At 32.2% G+C, this 19,640-nt stretch overlaps 1 protein-coding gene across 1 annotated transcript in view; it reads left to right on the top strand.

Annotated features, from left to right (window-relative positions):
- Positions 1 to 19,640, top strand: part of LOC108737796 (guanine nucleotide exchange factor for Rab-3A) — a 48,646-nt gene that overhangs the window by 2,109 nt on the left and 26,897 nt on the right. The window contains exon 2 of the mRNA XM_018470897.2: positions 18,120 to 18,586. Within this exon, the coding sequence (XP_018326399.1) occupies positions 18,176 to 18,586 (411 nt within the window). The 5' untranslated portion in view covers positions 18,120 to 18,175. The remainder of the gene's footprint in view (positions 1 to 18,119; positions 18,587 to 19,640) is intronic.

Below are 19,640 nucleotides of genomic sequence, written 5' to 3'. Positions count from 1 at the left end.
AACAATATAACCAATTGACAGTTAAAACTTAACGTTTTATTACTGTCCTAAATCAGCAGCCTTGATGTTAAAGAGAAATAATATTATATATGTAGTTCTTTAATAAATGCTAGTTTCTAAGTATGTACCAACAATATATTGTAGTTTTGCCACGTTCTAACGTAAGTACAATATTAAACACCGGATTTGCTTTAAATACTTATATTTCGTCAAATATTTACAAAACGAATGTTTAATTAGGTTTTCTAAGCTCTTGAGTACCTTATCAGTTAAGCTTATTTACTCGGTTGGATGCGTTTTCTACTTTTGTAGAACAAACCAAAATTTCTCAGCGATTTTTATAAAACAAAAAACTTTCTCTTATTAGAAACTAAAAACCTGTTATAAGTAATAACGGTCCATTGTCGTAAGTGCAAAATGTACTTATAATTTTCTTTTGTAAACTAGTTGAACCCGTTCAATTTGTACGGATGGTGTTCTAAATTTTAATCATGGTAATCTCCTATACAATTGCCTAAGTTGGTTGGTTGGTTGTTGCATGACACTTGTCATTTTGGCATAGATACCTGCACGGATAACTATTACAATCACACCTAATTAGAACTATAAGTAATAGTGCATTCTTAATTATTACACGTGACAATTTCTTTTTACTTATTTTATCGTTAATATAATTTTTTTTAAACAGTGTAAATGATCAATAAACAATCAAAAGATATGTACTGCGAAAAGTACTTTTTTTTATTGTTTTACGTGATTTCAAATCATTGGTTTATCAACAATTTGGTTGTAAGGAGATAAACAAAAGCGCAAGATAAAGAATTAGTTAATTACTATTTAGTTTTCTTTGTTTTTGTTACTTTTCAATACAATTACAAGCAGCTAACAATAGGAAACGGTTGTGGAAAGTGATTCTTATAATTTAATAAAAACATTAGTGTTAGTTAACCATTTAATAAATGTGATATAAGAGACCAGCAACGGTTTTCAACTAAAACCTGTGAACCAGAAAATTTGACAAAAGGAAAAACATAGAAGCAATTAAATAATGATTTTCTTAACCACAATCGTTTTAAAGTTACCGTTGTAAATCATTATCTTTTAGGCAGGCAGAAAATGTTTACGTTAAAATCAAGAAACAATGCATTTATGAAATTACTAAAATAGCATTTTTATATGTATCAACCACATAAAACACTTCAAGTTAATAACTTCATAATAATAAGTAAAACAAAAATACTGGTATGCAAGGGAAGGAAAAGTAGGAAAAGAGCGAATATAAAGATAGGAGACGAAAGATTAGAAGAAGTGGCCGATTTTAGGTATTCAGGAAGTCAGGAAGGACTAGTAGAGATATAAAGCAGAGGATAGCGCAGGGTCGCGTCGCCTTCAATAAAAAGAAGTCACAACTATGCTCGCGAACGGTTAATTAAGAAATTTAAAAAAGGTTGTTAAAGGTGTATGTTTGGAGCACGGCGCTTAACGGGTGCGAAACATGGACAGTGGGAGCGGCGGAAAAGAAAAGGTTATAAGCGTTCGAAATGTGATGTTACAGGCGAATGATGAGAATACCATGGATAGAGAAGATAAGAAATGAAGAGGTAATAGAAAGAGTAAGAGATCAGAGGAAGTCGATAAGAAATAGGCGAGATGGGTTAGTAGGACACGTTCTCAGGCATGAAGATCTAGTCAGAGACATATTAGAGGCAGAAACGGAAGTTAGAAGGGTAAGAGTTAGACCTAGATTAGATTACTGTTCGCAAAAAGTTAAGGATATGGGTTGTTCTAGTTTTAGGAAAATGTGAAGATTAACTCAGGATAGGAAAGAGTGGAGGTGCGTGTTCAACCAGTCTTAGGATTAACGACCTTATGATGGTGAATAATAAGTATGTACAATCATTAACAAAGATATTTCAATAGTTTCATTGAAATTCTAATCGTGTCATAAACAAAATGTTTTTATACTTTGTCATTTACACCAAAAAGGTTTTTGTTTAAATGTCTTAATTATTTATTGTACTACGAATAACGATACTTTTCCAGTACTTCAATAATTAATAGCTTTCAATTAGCTACACAATTAATTAACTTTCGAATTCCATTCGGAACTGTGGCATGAACAAGTTCCGAATAGCAATTAGACCAATTACACATATTAATACTACGTAATATATCCAACTGTGTGTGTAATTACAAAATGTATCTATCATGGGCTTACTTTTTATTGTCCGATTACTTGTGAAATAGGGGTCAATTATGAACCGCCCTTGATAACCCGCAATAGTTTAATAGAAAATAACTACATCTTAATTTGACATGAGAAATATTTTTCCTTCTGACATATCTATATGAGAAGAAAAGATAATGACATTTAATTGATAAAAAGAAAATCGATTCGGGTTTTTATTATCACTAGATATGAAAGTATTTTAATTGTATGTATACTTATAACTTATCTCAAGTAAAAGAGTAAAATCAATACATGTAAAACGTTAATAATTAAATTAACTGCAATTTCTGGAATTATTAGGATGGATTTATATACTCTGACAAGATGTGGGTACTATTTTTTAAATATTACATCACAAACTCATAAAAGCAGTGTAAACTGAAAAGCAATAGGCAAGGTTGAATAAATAGGTGCACATTTATTTTTTGTATTTAAAATTTAAAAGACACGATCTATTTTCTTTGTTTAAATCAGACTTTTTTGCTTTAAATTATGACAGTATAATTCTATGCAAACTAAAAGTTAAAATTAACGTTTTGTCAGTGTCTTTTGGAATAATCATTCTTATTTGTAAAACAATAAAATATCAGTTACATTTTTTACCTGTTGATTAGATCATGGTTTTAAGGAATATCATTTGATTTAAATCATTATTTTAATCATAAATGGTTAAGTTAGGTTAACTATTATTATCGTTCTCCTTACTGGTTTTACACTTCTAGGCGATGTAAACTTGTGTTACGTGCCTGTATCCTATTTTCAAGTAAATAAAGATAAATCATTGCAGTAAGTGTATTTATATCTAAACTGACATATTTATGCATACCCGTGTACCTATACATTTACGATTAGATTACTAATAATTTCCGTGATCGATAAATAATTAGTACCTTAAAGTGCATGAAGCACGAGAAGGAATTTTTCAACATTCATTAGTTCAAGATATCTACTGGTACATTACAGAGAAAATAAGATGAAATGGTTGCACAACAAAAAATATTCCTAACTCTACAATCTACGTCTACTTTTTTTTGAAATTCTTCTACCACGTTTAATCAATAAGAAGTTAAAGCGCGCGTAACATAAAAACAAACCCAATTATAAATATTTACTTCATATCAGTTCATCACTTTTGGCAAACGTATGTCCGCCTGATACTATATTTAAAAATCCTTGAGTTTTGTTTCTTTTAAGCAATTATTTCGCAAAAAAAATAATTTTCTGTAGTATGGATAACAAAAAAAAATTTCATGACAAAAAAGAACCAATTCTTTTAATAGGTACATTTTAAACGGCATCATCAAAAGGTCGTCAGTCCTAAGACTGGTTGGACACGCGAGTCTACCCTTTCCTATCCTGAGCTAATTTACGCATTTCCCTAATTCTAGAACAACTCATATCCTTAACTATTTGCGAACAGTAATCTAATCTAGGTCAACCTGTATTACTTTTAACTCCTGTTTCTGTCTCTAATATGACTAGACCTTCATGACTGAAAAGGTGTCTTATCAACCTATCTCGCCTATTTTTTATTGACTTCTCTAGACTCCTATGTTCACCATTTCAAACGTATCGAAAATTTTTATTCGTCTCTAATAACGATTAAAGCGCTTTATCTAAAAATATGTCTCATGGAAACAAATGATCAATATGGGCCTAATTGCATAGTTCAAAAACATTAAACTCCTTTTATTATCGGCTATAATTATATCATTTATGGAAGTAAAAAGTCGTGTAATACGCCCATATTTGATGTTATACGTATTAACATAATAGGAATATAATTACTTACATTACTATTTACGATAAAAAGTAGTCTACGGAAAACTTAGTTTTAAAATGCACCTAGGCACAATCATCACCATTGACACCAATAGTTCTTCAGTTTTCAAAACATTTAATGCAGAACAGTGAAACCTAAAGAACCATTGGTGTCAATGGTGATGATTGTGCCTAGGTGCATTTTAAAACTAAGTTTTCCGTAGACTACTTTTTATCGTAAATAGTAATGTAAGTAATTATATTCCTATTATGTTAATACGTATAACATCAAATATGGGCGTATTACACGACTTTTTACTTCCATAAATGATATAATTATAGCCGATAATAAAAGGAGTTTAATGTTTTTGAACTATGCAATTAGGACNCTAATTGAAAGATAATAAAATCAATAAAAAAGGCAGGAAATTAAGATGGCATGTATGTAATGTACAATTAGTACACTTATATAACATTTAAAAGCAGTTTCTTGTATTTTTATCCCAAATGTCTTCAAAATTGTTTACAAAAAAGGAAACGATAGCGAAGATTCTCAATATTTGTCTATTGTGAGATAATGAAATTCGCATTCGAGCGATTTTATTTATTTATAAACAAAAACTACACTAGAACTAAAAAGAAAATTCAGCTTTTAAAATAGATTTTCAGGTAATCAGCCAACAAAATGTATTATGCAATTACGCATAACGTCTTTTAGTTGTTAAATTACTGTTAATAAAGCAAACAAGTGTTTAAAGATTCTTCTGTAAGGAGAAAATAAAAGATCGTGCGGTTGATTTAGTTGGCTTCAGTCAAGTAACAACAGGCGGGCATCCACTCTTGGCCTTACACTTTCTAAAGACTTCATGAGAAAATAGCTAAAGAATGAAGCCTTACAGCATCGTGAGTTTGCAAATGAACAAAGGCTTGCCAACTACTCGAGAAACAAAGACAGAAGACTTACAACAGCAAACTTAACATAAGAATTTAAGATGCTTTTCCGTTACGTCATATTGGCATTGACTCACTTTTTCAGTTGTTGAATTTACACGAGCAGAAGCAGTATCTCATCAGTCAGTATCTTCTTATTTTATCAGGTTCTGCACAACATTAAAATTTCCATACGTCGCTTATTTTTGTGTAGCTGGTATAAAAATATAAGCGAGACAAAAAAATAACCTTGGTTAATTCTGCTTATTAGATGTGTGTTATTAGAGACGATTATGACAGCAGTCGTATTAGCGTATAGGTACGTTGTTTATTTTTTCAGATGCTGAAAGTTCTGATAAACAACGAAATGAAACTTGAAAACACATTCCTACTTGTCAGTTTAATCCTAAATATAGAAATAATGTAGATATACATAGATTCTTGGCTTTTCTTCTAAATCACTTTTAAGTATACCTACCTATAATTAAATAAAAAATACAACGTGTAATTATACAACACGCTACTGAAGTGAAACTTCTTCAAACTCACAAGCATACCGGGATAGGGGTTAAGGAATTGGTTTAATGGTATTATTTGTACACTATGAATTTAAATTTTACACTATACATGCCGGAGTTGTCTGTAACAAACGTTGCATTGAAGCGCCCTCACGGCTCAAGCGATCCCCACTACGAACTCGACTACGTGGCCGAGTAGAGGGGGAACATCCGTTGCATGATTTCGTTACATAGCAACTCGCATGAAACGAACTTACCCTACCATTCGTAAAGAAGTTTCACTTATCAAGTCATGACAATATGACATGACAGAAAATTTTATTGTGTCGCTAAATATAAAAATTTCTGCGTAGAAGAATTATTAAAAGAAAAACGTAAGTATCAGATTAATTTAGATCAAGACTTTATACGATAGACCCAAGATCAAGAGTGAGACTGTATCAGCAAGACCAAGATCAAGACTACAAATAGTTGATGAAGATTAAGACTAAGACCAAATAACCCAATACTGGGTCAGACATGGTCTTCGTCTTGTTTAGCTTATCACTAGTATTTACTAAAATTAGTTACTTTCCACTGGAAAATTATACAAGCGTTTTATTTCCGATTTTTATTATGATGTAATATACCATAATGAGATCTATTGTAGAAAGTTGTTCAAAATAGCGCTTGTTATTATCTGCTGCTACTAGTTGAATGGTATACAATGGCTTGAAAATTGCAGATAATCGTAAAATACTTATCATTAGTTGGTAATAATTTCTACGAATTTGAACAGAAGTCATTTAGATAAAGATATACTGACATAAAAGTAAAGGTCACAAAATTTATTACGAATGTGAGGCAACATAAGTGCTTGTCTACATTGTGCGTTTTCGCAGGGGCGATTTGGCGGAACCAGTTGCGGCTGGAAGGGCTGGTAACATACGGCTTTAAAAGTAGGCGTCTGCATTAGGGCAGTTTTAACACGCCGACACGTACTACACGTTTAGTTGAGAGGAATAGTTTATAAAATTTTTAAATATTTTCAGTCGATTCTCTAGAAACGTCTACACTATGCGGTGCAATCGCCTTGTTTGAAATATTTATGATACAGATAAATTCGTTTATCTATGTAATTGAAGAAAAACGTCATGTTTGGGAAATTCGATAATTTCCAAATATAGCTTTTTAATATTTGCGAATTTTTTCATAAAATTTTAAAAATTTCTTAGGAATAAATAATACGTATACAAGCAAGACAGTTTTGATATAAACTTCCGCAATTCAATAGTAACTTAAGAAGCGCAAATAATGTTAATCGAATTTGTTTGAAACAACTTACCCCGACCAGATAAAATTTAGCCACAGAACAGTACAGACGTTTGTTTTTATTGCGGCGTCACACCGTATAGACACACTAATTACTAATGACTTATGAAGATTAGATATCAAATAAATCCTAATTAAGAAAAACAAGTACAGTTAGTAAAATTTACGTTTTGCAAAAATACGTAAGCTAATATACAATGTATTTGCGAAGTAATTTGATCAGATTCTCTAAATCCTTTGTTGTGACTATGTATACATTTGTTTGTTTTTGTTATTCTTTATCTGTTTGTATTGTTTACTAATTGTATGTGTAATAAATGTATACAACGTATCTCTTACGACTTGCTATAATCAAAACGAAAAACAAATTACTTAGGAAAAAGAGTGTGATCAATTGAAAAAACAATTGTTTACAAAATATTTCTTCTTGAACATACATATAAAAACATGGGATAGTTTTCTGATAACCTTTAACCTGATTTTTTAATATGTACAGCAGTTACTCCTATATAAAAAATTGTGAATTAACTTACTTCTTAGAAAATTACTGTGCTGCAGTAGTAAACTTTACTTTATTATTCAATCGATTCAATAAGTACAAAATTCTCGTAAACAAGTACATATTCGGGATTGAATGAAAACCTCGATACGATTAACAAAAGGTCATAACTTTAATATTCAACGTTTCTCAAAACTCATTACTTTAACATTATTTCCTTTTTGAACATAATCGATATTTGACATCAGAAATCGTGGGAAACACTGAATGCTGTTAATTTATATTCCTAATGTAAGCAGTCAAAAAGGCAAATCAAAATATAATCAAAATATACATACAAAGAGCTTTAGCAGATGTTTAGAAAGTATCAGCCTTGAACGTTGAGGAATACTAGTACGTAATTGTACTGTGCAGCTATTAGACCTATTATTAAACCTCTTTTTAAAGTAAAAATTCATTTAAGGGAAAAATAATATACCGAGGATTTCATTAAATCATTATACTGGGTGTTTATAGATGACAGCTGATGTTTTTCGCTAAAAGTATATAAGAAAATACCACAAATGGCGCGGTAAACGACCACTTCGAATTATTTTATAAGTATATAATGTTAGAATGGCACTTTCATATTCATATTGTTATTCGTAAACACTTTAAACGATGATTAAATTGTTTGGATGGAAAATATTAATTTATATAAGNTGAACGTTGAGGAATACTAGTACGTAATTGTACTGTGCAGCTATTAGACCTATTGTTAAACCTCTTTTAAACTAAAAATTCATTTAAGGGAAAAACGAGGATTTCATTAAATCATTATACTGGGTGTTTATAGATGACAGCTGATGTTTTTCGCTAAAAGTATATAAGAAAATACCACAAATGGCGCGCGGTAAACGCCATCTGTAGTAAGATGCTACATTTTAGGATTACGTATGCTCCAACAAGGTTCACTTGTGGGGATATCTACTTGCTGAACGAATCCCGGCGTAGCTAACCTCAACGTGATAGGCACGTTACCATAATCAAATAAAATAATTCGATGTGGTCTGTATTCTGTCGAAACTGCCAAACGCGGATCGCGATTTCGATCTTTGTGGATCTCATCAGCTCGTCGCAGGCAGCTCCGACAGAACACAGACCAATTTTTACCTGCTGTCTTAACAGCGTGTTTTAAAAAATACCACAAATGGCGCGGTAAACGACCACTTCGAATTATTTTATAAGTACTTATATAATGTTAGAATGGCACTTTCATATTCATATTATTATTCGTAAACACTTTAAACGATGATTAAATTGTTTGGATGGAAAATATTAATTTATATAAGCGATAGTAACATATTATATTGTATTTGGAAATCATCTCCAAATCGCAATATAACAATAGGCACACGTGCACCTATACATACTTTACTCCACAAAAAGGGGATAAAAAATCATGAATTTTCAGTTTTCTTTTGGAAAAGTTTTAACTTTTATATTAATACTGTTAGAATGAAATTAAACTGTAATTTGTGTGATTTTGCTTTCTAGATTGTTGTGTGGATAGTAAATATATAATTTCAGATGAAAATTATCGGAAATAGGAACTTGTCAATTAAAAGTATAAAAAAATAACAAATACTTAATATGGGGCGTTATACATAAGGTATATAAAATTGAAGTAGGAATAACTTATTTCTTGTCAAATCTGAACACGTTTCTTCGATTAAAAATTTCCAAAAAAAGTGACAGTGTTATCACAACAAACCGACTATATTTGCATTATCCACAAGTTCTTACATTGCGTTAAACTCCTACCTATTAGACTTCGAAGTGTTTTGTATTGATTGCACATACTTTTTACATACTTAATGTTGCATTTTAGTCAATACTTTGTTTAATTATTACTTTACTAATTACAAACCGGATTTCATGACCGAAAGGAAGAAAAACGTCATTGTTTTTAATTCCTATACCTTAATTGTCTATTAGAATTAAATACTTTTGCCTCTGAAACCAGGTTACCTACCTATTTTGCCATAATCGCTTATTTCTGAACCCGAACTGACCTACTATTTGACTAATACGACATTCATGCATATTATTCACTTAATTTATTCAGGTGTGCCTTTAATTGAATAAGTAGCTAACGCACCATAAGATAAACAATTTATTGTCACGTTTTTATGACTTTTAACACATTAACTTCTTTGCGAAATACAGACAGAAAATATAAATGTGAAGTGTACCTATTTAATAAGGTTCTTAAATGGGACAATTGAATAGAGGAAATAACACATTTTAACATCTACATCAACTTTTTATTAACTTCACCGTAACATAATGAACGGAGTGATGTGGGTTCAGGTCCATAACGAACACTTTTGATCATAAAAATTAATAACTCTACTGTAACTACTGTTTAGAGTACTTGCGTAGTAAGATTTCATCAGAACACTTGGCATTCTGATTATTTATGCCATTTCAGACAAAACTACCGTGAGAATTTTGTCAGTAATGCAATAATGCTCGTACATATCAACGTTTTATCACACTGTACAGTATCGTACCGTATACTGATTTTACCGGGTACCAGATAACCGGGTACTAGGAAAAACTGCTAGGGTTAATGGTTCATGCTTTACATTAAAGACCATATCCTCACAAACGTCCCAAACCACATTAAGTTCCGTTCAAAAAGTCGTTTAAATATTAAACCAATGAAATTTTAATTCTTGGTTGATGGATTTTCAACGAGACGGTTAAGTTGAAACCATTGAAACGAGACTTTAATTTTTATATTTGAAAAAAGAGTTGAGGCCAATGAGGTTAGTTATTTAATTATAGAACCGACACTAACATTTCGCCTCTTGTTAGGAGACTTTATATAACAATGTCCTTTAATGTCGCCGCGTAGTTTNAAAGTGTTTTGTTAAAAGTACTTTTTCACTTTTCAATAGCAAAGCAGCAAAAACCACTACGATTAATTGTTCATGTTGTCGTTCTGGCGAGAATTACATTAAATATCACCCTTGACAACGTCCCAAACCACACTAAATCCTGTCCAAAAAGTCGTTTAAACACTAAACCAATGAAATTCTTACTTGGCGGATTTTCAACGAGAGAGTCGAGTTAAAACGAGACTATATTTCCTCATAATGAGGTCGTCAGTCCTAAGACTGGTTAGACACGCACCTTCACTCTTTTCTATCCTGAGCTAATCTTTGCATTTTCCTAAAACTAGAACATCCCACATCCTTAACTATTTCTGAACAGTAATCTAGTCTAGGTCTACTTCTACTCTTTTTAACTCATGTTTCTACTTCTAATATGTGTTTAACTAGCCCTTCATGACTGAGAAGATATCCTACTTTCTACCCTCCTGCTCTTGATTCTTTTTTCGTAGAACTAGGGGAAGAAACAGAAAATTTAATGATTATAAACACTAAAAGTCTGTAAAGTAAAAACAAAAAAAGTAAACACAAAAACTATACCGAAATAACATTAATTTAGCATAGTAATCAATAAATAATACAAATTAGGACAAACGACCTAAGCCAATACAATCTTAATTACCAACTTTCACTAGGAAAGTTTATTATTATTATTATTATCACATTATTATCCAGTATTCGGCCGGATTCTAACAAAAGCGTGAGAATCGACGGGTACTGAATCCAAACTGAGTACCCAGCGCTTCACTATATACAACTCATTTCAAATAGTTAGAGATATGCTCCTGCAGCGCGACAAAATTCCAAATTCAATCATATTTTATCTTGTTCAAACTATGTTCAAACTTTTTCTATCTTGCTCACGCCTAGTGTATATTCTTTCTATTCGCGTATATATTATTGGGCAAAACAATATGGAGCAAAAAGCATGAAAATAAAAAAAAAGCATTTGTAACTGTAATTCTCCACTCAGTCCAGGAAATACAACATTTTACGAATTTGTGAGGACCTAATTTATTTCCATATGAGAACAAAATAAAAACATATTAATAAATCATTTCGTTAATAGAAACATCACCATTAGTGAATGTGTTAATATAACTCAATTAATTTAATAAATAAGTAAAATATGAAAGTCCCACCTAGTATCTAAAAGACATGCGCAATAAAAATTGCATTTATATACTTTCATTTTGTAAGTAATGAACAGAAAAACCGGAGAGCAATTGGTTTTTAATATTGAATGTACTGTATTTTTTTAAATATTCAAGTATCAGTTTCAAATGATAATTATGCAAAAAATATTTGTTCCTAGCAGTTCAAATTCTGTACGTAAAGCAATGAAATACCAAAAATGTGCTTAAAAGATCCACGGAAGTCGCATTATAAGATTAGATGTTATCATTCTTCATTCACGCTTTGTCTGTTAGAATGGATGTTGGATATAATTTTTCTTAGTAACATAATCTTCAGGGTCATTTCACTATCCGGTTAAACAGGAAATTCCTATCTTCATTGTTTCTAAACATAGAATACAGAATCCTATACTGTTTATCTCATTTTTCAATTAAGTAAGGATGGGTCTATTATATTGCACCATAGCACATATGTACTTACAGTACACAAACAGCATCATTTATACATTTTACGTTACATTTTGTGACTTGAAAAATGGTACCTACATATATATTTATAAAGGAAGTTTCATAAAAACTAAATAGAACCTACGACAACTTCAAATATAACACAATTTAGCAATATAAAATGCAAATAGAATATGAATAAGAAAAAATATTAATATTTTTAAAAATTAAATTTTCGTATGCTAAATTCAATCGGTACTACCAAAATAGCATCAATATTATAATGAACCACTTAATCAGTAGCAACTCATTCATATATTTAATATTTCTATAATATGTGATACTTATTAAGCTTAATGCCAGTAGCATCGCCCAGTTTATAAAAAAAGATACGGATAATGGCTCCCGTTAGTCAGCTAGTGTCGGGTAATTCTACCAGAGAAAAGAAAAACCAACCAGTACCCAACAAAACACTATTCGGTGCATATCCAATGACATAATTTTTTGAAAAAGTAAGACACGGTATAATAAAATACGTACAAATGCCTTTAGCCATAACACACATAACACTAACAATCCAATAAATGCAATTTTAAGTTTTTAGGTGCTATTACGCTTGGTACAAGTTTTGAGAAAAAGTGTTAACATTTCGGTAAGAGTGTGGCAAATTATTAAAGAATGCAATATACTGATTTGTATATTTGCAACAAAACAACTTTGTACGTTTATAAGAAAAAATTTAAAAAAGAAGACAAAAAACTACAAACAAACATACTAAAAGACAATCTAACATTAATATATATATATGTTAGGCCCGAAGACCGAAAACGCTCAGTGGCCGGAAAAAACGGCCACATCGCGTTAGATTAGATTAGATACCAAAGATTTTAGAGGAATTTAATTTTGTTGAAATGATTCGGCGAGAAAAACCGAACCCATCTTTGGTATCCAATTATAGTTGTCAATAATTGAACTGTTTCCTAAAAACTGAAAAATGAATTGAAATTCATTTGTTTTATAAGTACAATATAAATCTCATTGTACGCAGGTAGAAAGCGGCAAATAATACTAGTCGAACATTAAGAACGCGCTGTGAGCGTTCAACAATTGACAAAACGCGTTCCGGCTGTTTAACAGTTACCAGAACGCGTTGCGAGAGTTTAAAACAGCCAAAACGCGTTCTGTGCGTTCGAAGGTAACCGTTTTTTCCGACCACTGAGCGTTTTTGGTCTTCGGGCCTAACATATACACTAAAACACAATGAATGTAAAAGTGTTTTGTTAAAAGTACTTTTTCACTTTTCAATAGCAAAGCAGCAAAAACCACTACGATTAATTGTTCATGTTGTCGTTCTGGCGAGAATTACATTAAATATCACCCTTGACAACGTCCCAAACCACACTAAATCCTGTCCAAAAAGTCGTTTAAACACTAAACCAATGAAATTCTTACTTGGCGGATTTTCAACGAGAGAGTCGAGTTAAAACGAGACTATATTTCCTCATAATGAGGTCGTCAGTCCTAAGACTGGTTAGACACGCACCTTCACTCTTTTCTATCCTGAGCTAATCTTTGCATTTTCCTAAAACTAGAACATCCCACATCCTTAACTATTTCTGAACAGTAATCTAGTCTAGGTCTACTTCTACTCTTTTTAACTCATGTTTCTACTTCTAATATGTGTTTAACTAGCCCTTCATGACTGAGAAGATATCCTACCAACCTATTTCGCCTATTTCTTATTGATTTCCAAAGTGCCTTCTGTTCTCCTATTCTTTTAAATATCTCCTTATTTCTAAACTTCTCTATCCATGATATCCTGTTATTCGCCTGTAATAACACATTTCGAGCGCTTCAAACCTTTTCATACGCTTTTAACAATCTTCGAGTTTCTAAATTAATCGTTCGCGAGCACAAAAATTTTTAACACAAGAAGTAAATTTGAATAACAAATAATTTAGTATAGTAATTAATAAATAATACAAATTAAAGTAAATGATCTATTCCAATTTAATCTTAACTACTAATTTTGACTAGATTGGTTTTTTATTATACATCGAATTATTATTTATTGCTGGTACCTGTTTTTTCTTTTTTCTCTAGTAGAATCATCCGGTATTGCCCCAATCGGATCCTAAAAAGAATGCCGGATACACCGGGTTCCGAATCCATACCAGATACCTGGCCCATCTCTAGTCTGTTAAAATGTTTGCATTTACATACGTTTTTTTTATGAAAAAACTTTTTGAGATTAGAACGATTCATCAATATATTAATAACAGATAAATCATCAAAATAGTCATCAGTTCGCAGTCTTCGCATTTCCCTAAAACTAACACGTCCCACTTCCTTAGTCATTTAAGAACAGTAATCTAACAAATAACGTAATTCCTAATTTCTCGTCACACTCTTCGCTTACTACGACCTGATTGTTACAATTGTGTGTCATTGTTATAGACCTTTAATCCTTATTACGTGACTTGATTAATAATAATAATCTACCCATCATCATATATGTTTTCCGTTGTCTTTCGCTTCTCAAGCAACAAAAAAAACTGTTATATATCCAACAATAGAAAAAAAACTTAAAACAAATTTAATTCCCCATTGTCTTTTAGTGGTTTCGTAACTAATTATTTAAACTTTCCCACTAATGTAATAAATTTCAACAAAGTTTTCCTAATGAAAATGATCCTATTGTAGCAAGGCAATTATATTATTGTAATTCTAAAAGTTATTATCGTCTATAAACCTATGAAATTCCAGTTATTGTTCAGGAAAAACTACAATCGATAAATGCCTTAATTTACATCTTCTTACTGTATCTTTGTACAATTTCCATGGGAAAATTACTTTATAATTTGCTTTTTTTTTGGAAGTAAATAAGAATAACTCTAAAACACAAGGCTTTTCGAGTTGAACCATCTGGCATTATTGCAGAAATTAATAGCTTCAATATTTGTCTTTCGATTCTATGAGTTTTTCCACCAGTTAACTAATATTGATTTAGCTATTATGACTAATTCTTGACTGATTTTGATGAATAAGAGAGCGATTCATATATGTATATTCTAGCATGTTTCACAAAAATATGAAACAATGACTCCAATTGCACTTGAAATAAAGCGACTAATGGTCCTGAAAAACTTTGTACTAAAGAGTACTGAAATTATATTAAAACGAATGTAATATTCAAATTTAGCATGCTCGAATCAGTCAAAATCGAGTTTCTCGTGTTTAAAATTGAGGAATAATAAGTTTTCAATATTGGTCAATTTTGACACTCCCTGGCGGAAAAACACCAGGAAATCGAAAAGGCTCCCATTGAAACAGTACTCAGGTGCACCCCATCTATTAATTTCTACAATAATCTCAAATATCTACTTTGTAGGGACAGTATACTTAGATTTGCAAATGATATAGCAGTATTAGCATCTAGCAAGGAGGACCTAGAGATAGTTTTAAATAAAATGGAAGCGGTACTGACAGATCAGTACTGTATGAAAATAAATAAAAGTAAAACTAAAATACTGATATGCAAGGGAAGAAAAAGTAGGGAAAGAGCGAATATAAAGATAGGAGACGAAAAATTAGAAGAAGTGGCTGATTTTAGATACCTAGGAAGTCAGATAAGTGAGGATGGAAGGAGTAGTAGGGATATAAAGCAGAGGATAGCGCAGGGTCGTGTCGCCTTTAATAAAAAGAAGTCACTTCTATGCTCGCGAACCGTTAATTTAGAAATTCGAAAAAGGTTGTTAAAGATGTATGTTTGGAGCACGACGTTCTACGGGTGCGAAACATGGACAGTGGGAGCGGCGGAAAAGAAAAGGTTAGAAGCGTTCGAAATGTGGTGTTATAGGCGGATGATGAGGATATCGTGGGTAGAAAAGGTTAGAAATGAAGAGGTATTGGAAAGGATAGGAGAACAGAGGACTCTATGGAAGTCAATAAAAAATAGACGGGATAGGTTGGTAGGACACCTTCTGAGGCATGAAGGTCTAGTCAGAGACATATTAGAGGTAGAAACAGGAGATAGGAGGGATAGAGGTAGACCTAGATTAGATTACTGTTCGCAAATAGTTAAGGATGTGGGTTGTTCTAGTTTTAGGGAAATGCGAAGTTTAGCTCAGGATACGAAAGAGTGGAGGTACGTGTCCAACCAATCTTAGGACTGATGACCTTATGATGATGATGATGAGGGACAGTATTGTCTGTTTCAGAAAAATGACTTATTATTCACGAAAAGTCAACCACCGACAGAGGTCGTCCATAAAATACATCACTTAGAACTTTACCTCCGTCTCCTTTAATTACACTTTTAGCGACCACCCTAACAAATATTACGTTATAAAACGCTAGTTCATCCTCACCTCCTATAATCGATTTCTTGTGATTAATAATAGCAATGAGAATAAATAACTTATCGTATTGAAATATATATAAGAACTAGTATGTTAAGAAAAACGTTAAAATAAAAATTGATGAACTGCGAACGCCACATTTCCTTAGACTTCCCTTCCCCTTGTCATATCTCTTCTTCGCGCTAAGCAATACCCCTCTGACCCCTTATTTACGTATTTTATAGGCGACCGCTAATTAAAATTACTTACACAGGTCGAATTTAAAATCGGTAAATAAAATTGTAGCAGTTCTTGTGTTTTCTTTGTTTCTTGCAAAAAACCTATTACCAAAACAAAGATAATAGTTTAAAGACTTGTTACAAAATCACTCATTTACTCAGACGCCTACAATACGCTAGTAAGGCAACAAAACAACGATAACAAAACCATTGCTTTCTTTTTACCAGTTGGCACACCTGTGTGCTTAGAATTTTTACATCACGAACTTTATCCCAACTACGATATTGTGCATTTATGTTTGTAGGTACTATTCATATACGCAAATGTATATTGTAGGTACATACCTACTTAAACGAAGCGTTCACACAACACACAGCCATGCTTATTTAGCGTCAGGAATTCCATTGTTCCGCGAGACAGTGATCAAGAGCAAGCGGTGGAAGTGGTAAATTACACATAAAGATACAATAAATTCAAGTCTCATTGCAATTTATGAATGTACGTTGCAATTTAAAAACCGGACTGTTAGGCCTTCAAGGCTAACGGAACTTTATCGAATCATTTTTCTCACGTTGTAGTAAATAAGCATTTTGAGTATAATATGCAATGCGAGGAATCTATGTAAACTCGGCTTCCGGTTTTTAATTTAGTGATAGTATGATTTGGGTCTTCTGCCTTCGTTTCAGTGGTTTTTTGGAACTTTTTGGTCCAATTCTTTATTTCGATTACGGTTTTTGATGGTAAAATATTAATATTTATTAGGAAACAATTACACACTATATTATTCATAGAAGAAATTACCGTCACGCTCAACATTTTGCCAACGTGACACCAATATTTTTGCGTGCCATTATTGCAGAACTTGGATTTTGAATCAAAAAAATAAAAGATTGCATATATTACATCAACTCGAATTTTGAAGAAATTGCCTATTCCTCATACAGTTGTTAAAGGCAAAAAAAGGTGATAATAAATTCAAATTTTTTTTTCCGGACTACAATTGTGGTATGTGGCCTGATGTAGTCCTGCAGGAATATCACTTTCTTTCGATTAATCAAAGAAAGCTGCTGTTCACAGTACTTGTCAGCATGATAGTTTCATCCGTTCTTAAAAACTCATTATGGACAACCCCGGTTTCATCACTCACATTGAGTCTTTCTGCAAGCTTCACGTCGTCCTGAAATTTGCCTCCACAACTTGTTGAATATCCTCGTTATTATTATTATCCTCGTTATTGATCCAACTGAGATCTCCAGAAGAATATTTCTTGAATTACTACTGTACTATTCCAACATTTTTAATCTCTGAATACTGTACAGTAAACAATCTCGAATTAATATTTTATTCGATGTCATTTTCAATTATTAAAATCAGGAATTGAGCCGTTGTCAGCAAATGTCTGTGTATTCAGTGAAGGAAAGGTTTTCATACTAAAGTAAATGACAGGTAACAAACAAATGATATCGATCAAAACCTTCCACCGTAGTCATGATACTGGTGTATTCATTTGGTTGTCTGATAGTATCCATTAATGTGCTGCTTTTTTAACCGGAAACAAAGAATTAAGAACGTAAATGAAGGCAATATCATCTAGATGCACGATAAACTTTAACCCAACTTGTATTTCAACATCATTTCTACCAAATGCTGACCTTTTTATCTCCTCCTGCGTTTTAAGTATCACTTTATGCCAGTATGTTTTTATTAGATAAATCAATTGCTGAATCTACTTAATGCACATATTAATTATTTTAATTCTTCATTTCAGAATGAGCAATGGGAATCAGTAGTAACAATATTTAACGATCGCTTTTCTGCATAAGTATGCAGCAGGAGAGCGAGTGTGAGATCGCAAAGCCACCTTCGATAGGAAAAGGCCTTCTAATGACCCCAAAGACAGCTGGATTGTCGTACCTGACTAATAAACACAAAAGGGCCGGGTCGACCGGTACTACAGGTGACGAATCTTATACCACGGACGACGAAGACTGTGACGAGATAGACGAAGGAGAGTGTTCGATAAAAGAACACGTTACAAAGAAACTGTATCAAAACCATGACTACACTGATTTCGGATCGTTTTCTGACATTGCAACAATTACCGACAAAGTTACCTGTTCAGGATCGATGCAAAGAAACAGTTCGGATAGTTCCGTGTACAGTGACTTAGGATTAGACAAGTGCGTAGACGAGCTCTCTACATATGAAGATCAATACCCTTGTTTAAATGGACAGGTATGTCATCGATTCAATGTACTTAAGACACTATTTGTCATTGATACACTGTTGCTTAAGAAAAATACTTTGCTCAAACCCTTTTCATATTTTTTTGTACAGTAAAAGCTTTTTATTCGCGGGGTGTACGCTCCATTAATATGCCGCGAATACAGAAACCGTGGATATGGAATGATAATTACTATGGAATCATAGGGGATACGTTCTAAGGTTCCAAAATAAAACCAATATGTATCAGAATAAAATCAATTTATTGAGAAATTCGCAATTAAAATTAATCGTTATAATCAGCTTTAGACAAGGGTTTAAAAAATTTAATGATTTTTTCTTGTTTTGAATTTTCAATTAGTCTACTCGGTTACATCTTTTATAAAAGCTGCCTAGGCACGTACCAACAGTACATACTCTCAAAAGATGCCGATACACTAAGGGGATTCAGTAGTACATGCGCCATAGACTAAAAACATGCTTATCGGTTCTAGATATCATGAGTTTAATGTTTGGAACAGAGGTCTGAAATTTTGTAGTAAGATAGATAAAGCTTTGTTCTAACGCCTGTCGAAGGTCATTTTTAATTTTTTTTAATTTCTATTGAAAATACATGTCCTACAAGAAGCATCAACTTTAAGCACTTGTAAAAGCTTTTAATGACAATATTAATGAAAACCGAAAACGTACCGAGCTAGTGTGAACCTTTGTCTGTTAGTATACAAAAAATCACTTATTTATCTCGCAGCGTTAAATCAAAATGTTTAGAATAGAAATTCATGTTTTCGGAAAAATTCACACTAGGCTCGAGCGGTCTATTGCGGTCAATTTTTACCGATTGCATCCGCGAATATTGAAATTTTAGCTGCGAATACGGGAACTGGGTTGTATTTTTTTTTTACCCGCTAATAATGAAAACGCGAATAAGAAAACCGTGAATAAAGAACTTTTACTGTATTATTTAAAATAATTTTTTAGACATGCGGGTAGTGTAGGCAATATTGGCGGATTAAATTTTAAGATTCTCCTCATTACAATGATGTAATCCGGTCAGGTATTGTTTAAG

Source organism: Agrilus planipennis, unplaced genomic scaffold (genome assembly GCF_000699045.2).
Source record: "Agrilus planipennis isolate EAB-ADULT unplaced genomic scaffold, Apla_2.0 scaffold183, whole genome shotgun sequence".
NCBI classification, from domain to species: domain Eukaryota; kingdom Metazoa; phylum Arthropoda; class Insecta; order Coleoptera; family Buprestidae; genus Agrilus; species Agrilus planipennis.
This window is presented reverse-complemented; position numbering and strand designations above follow the sequence as displayed.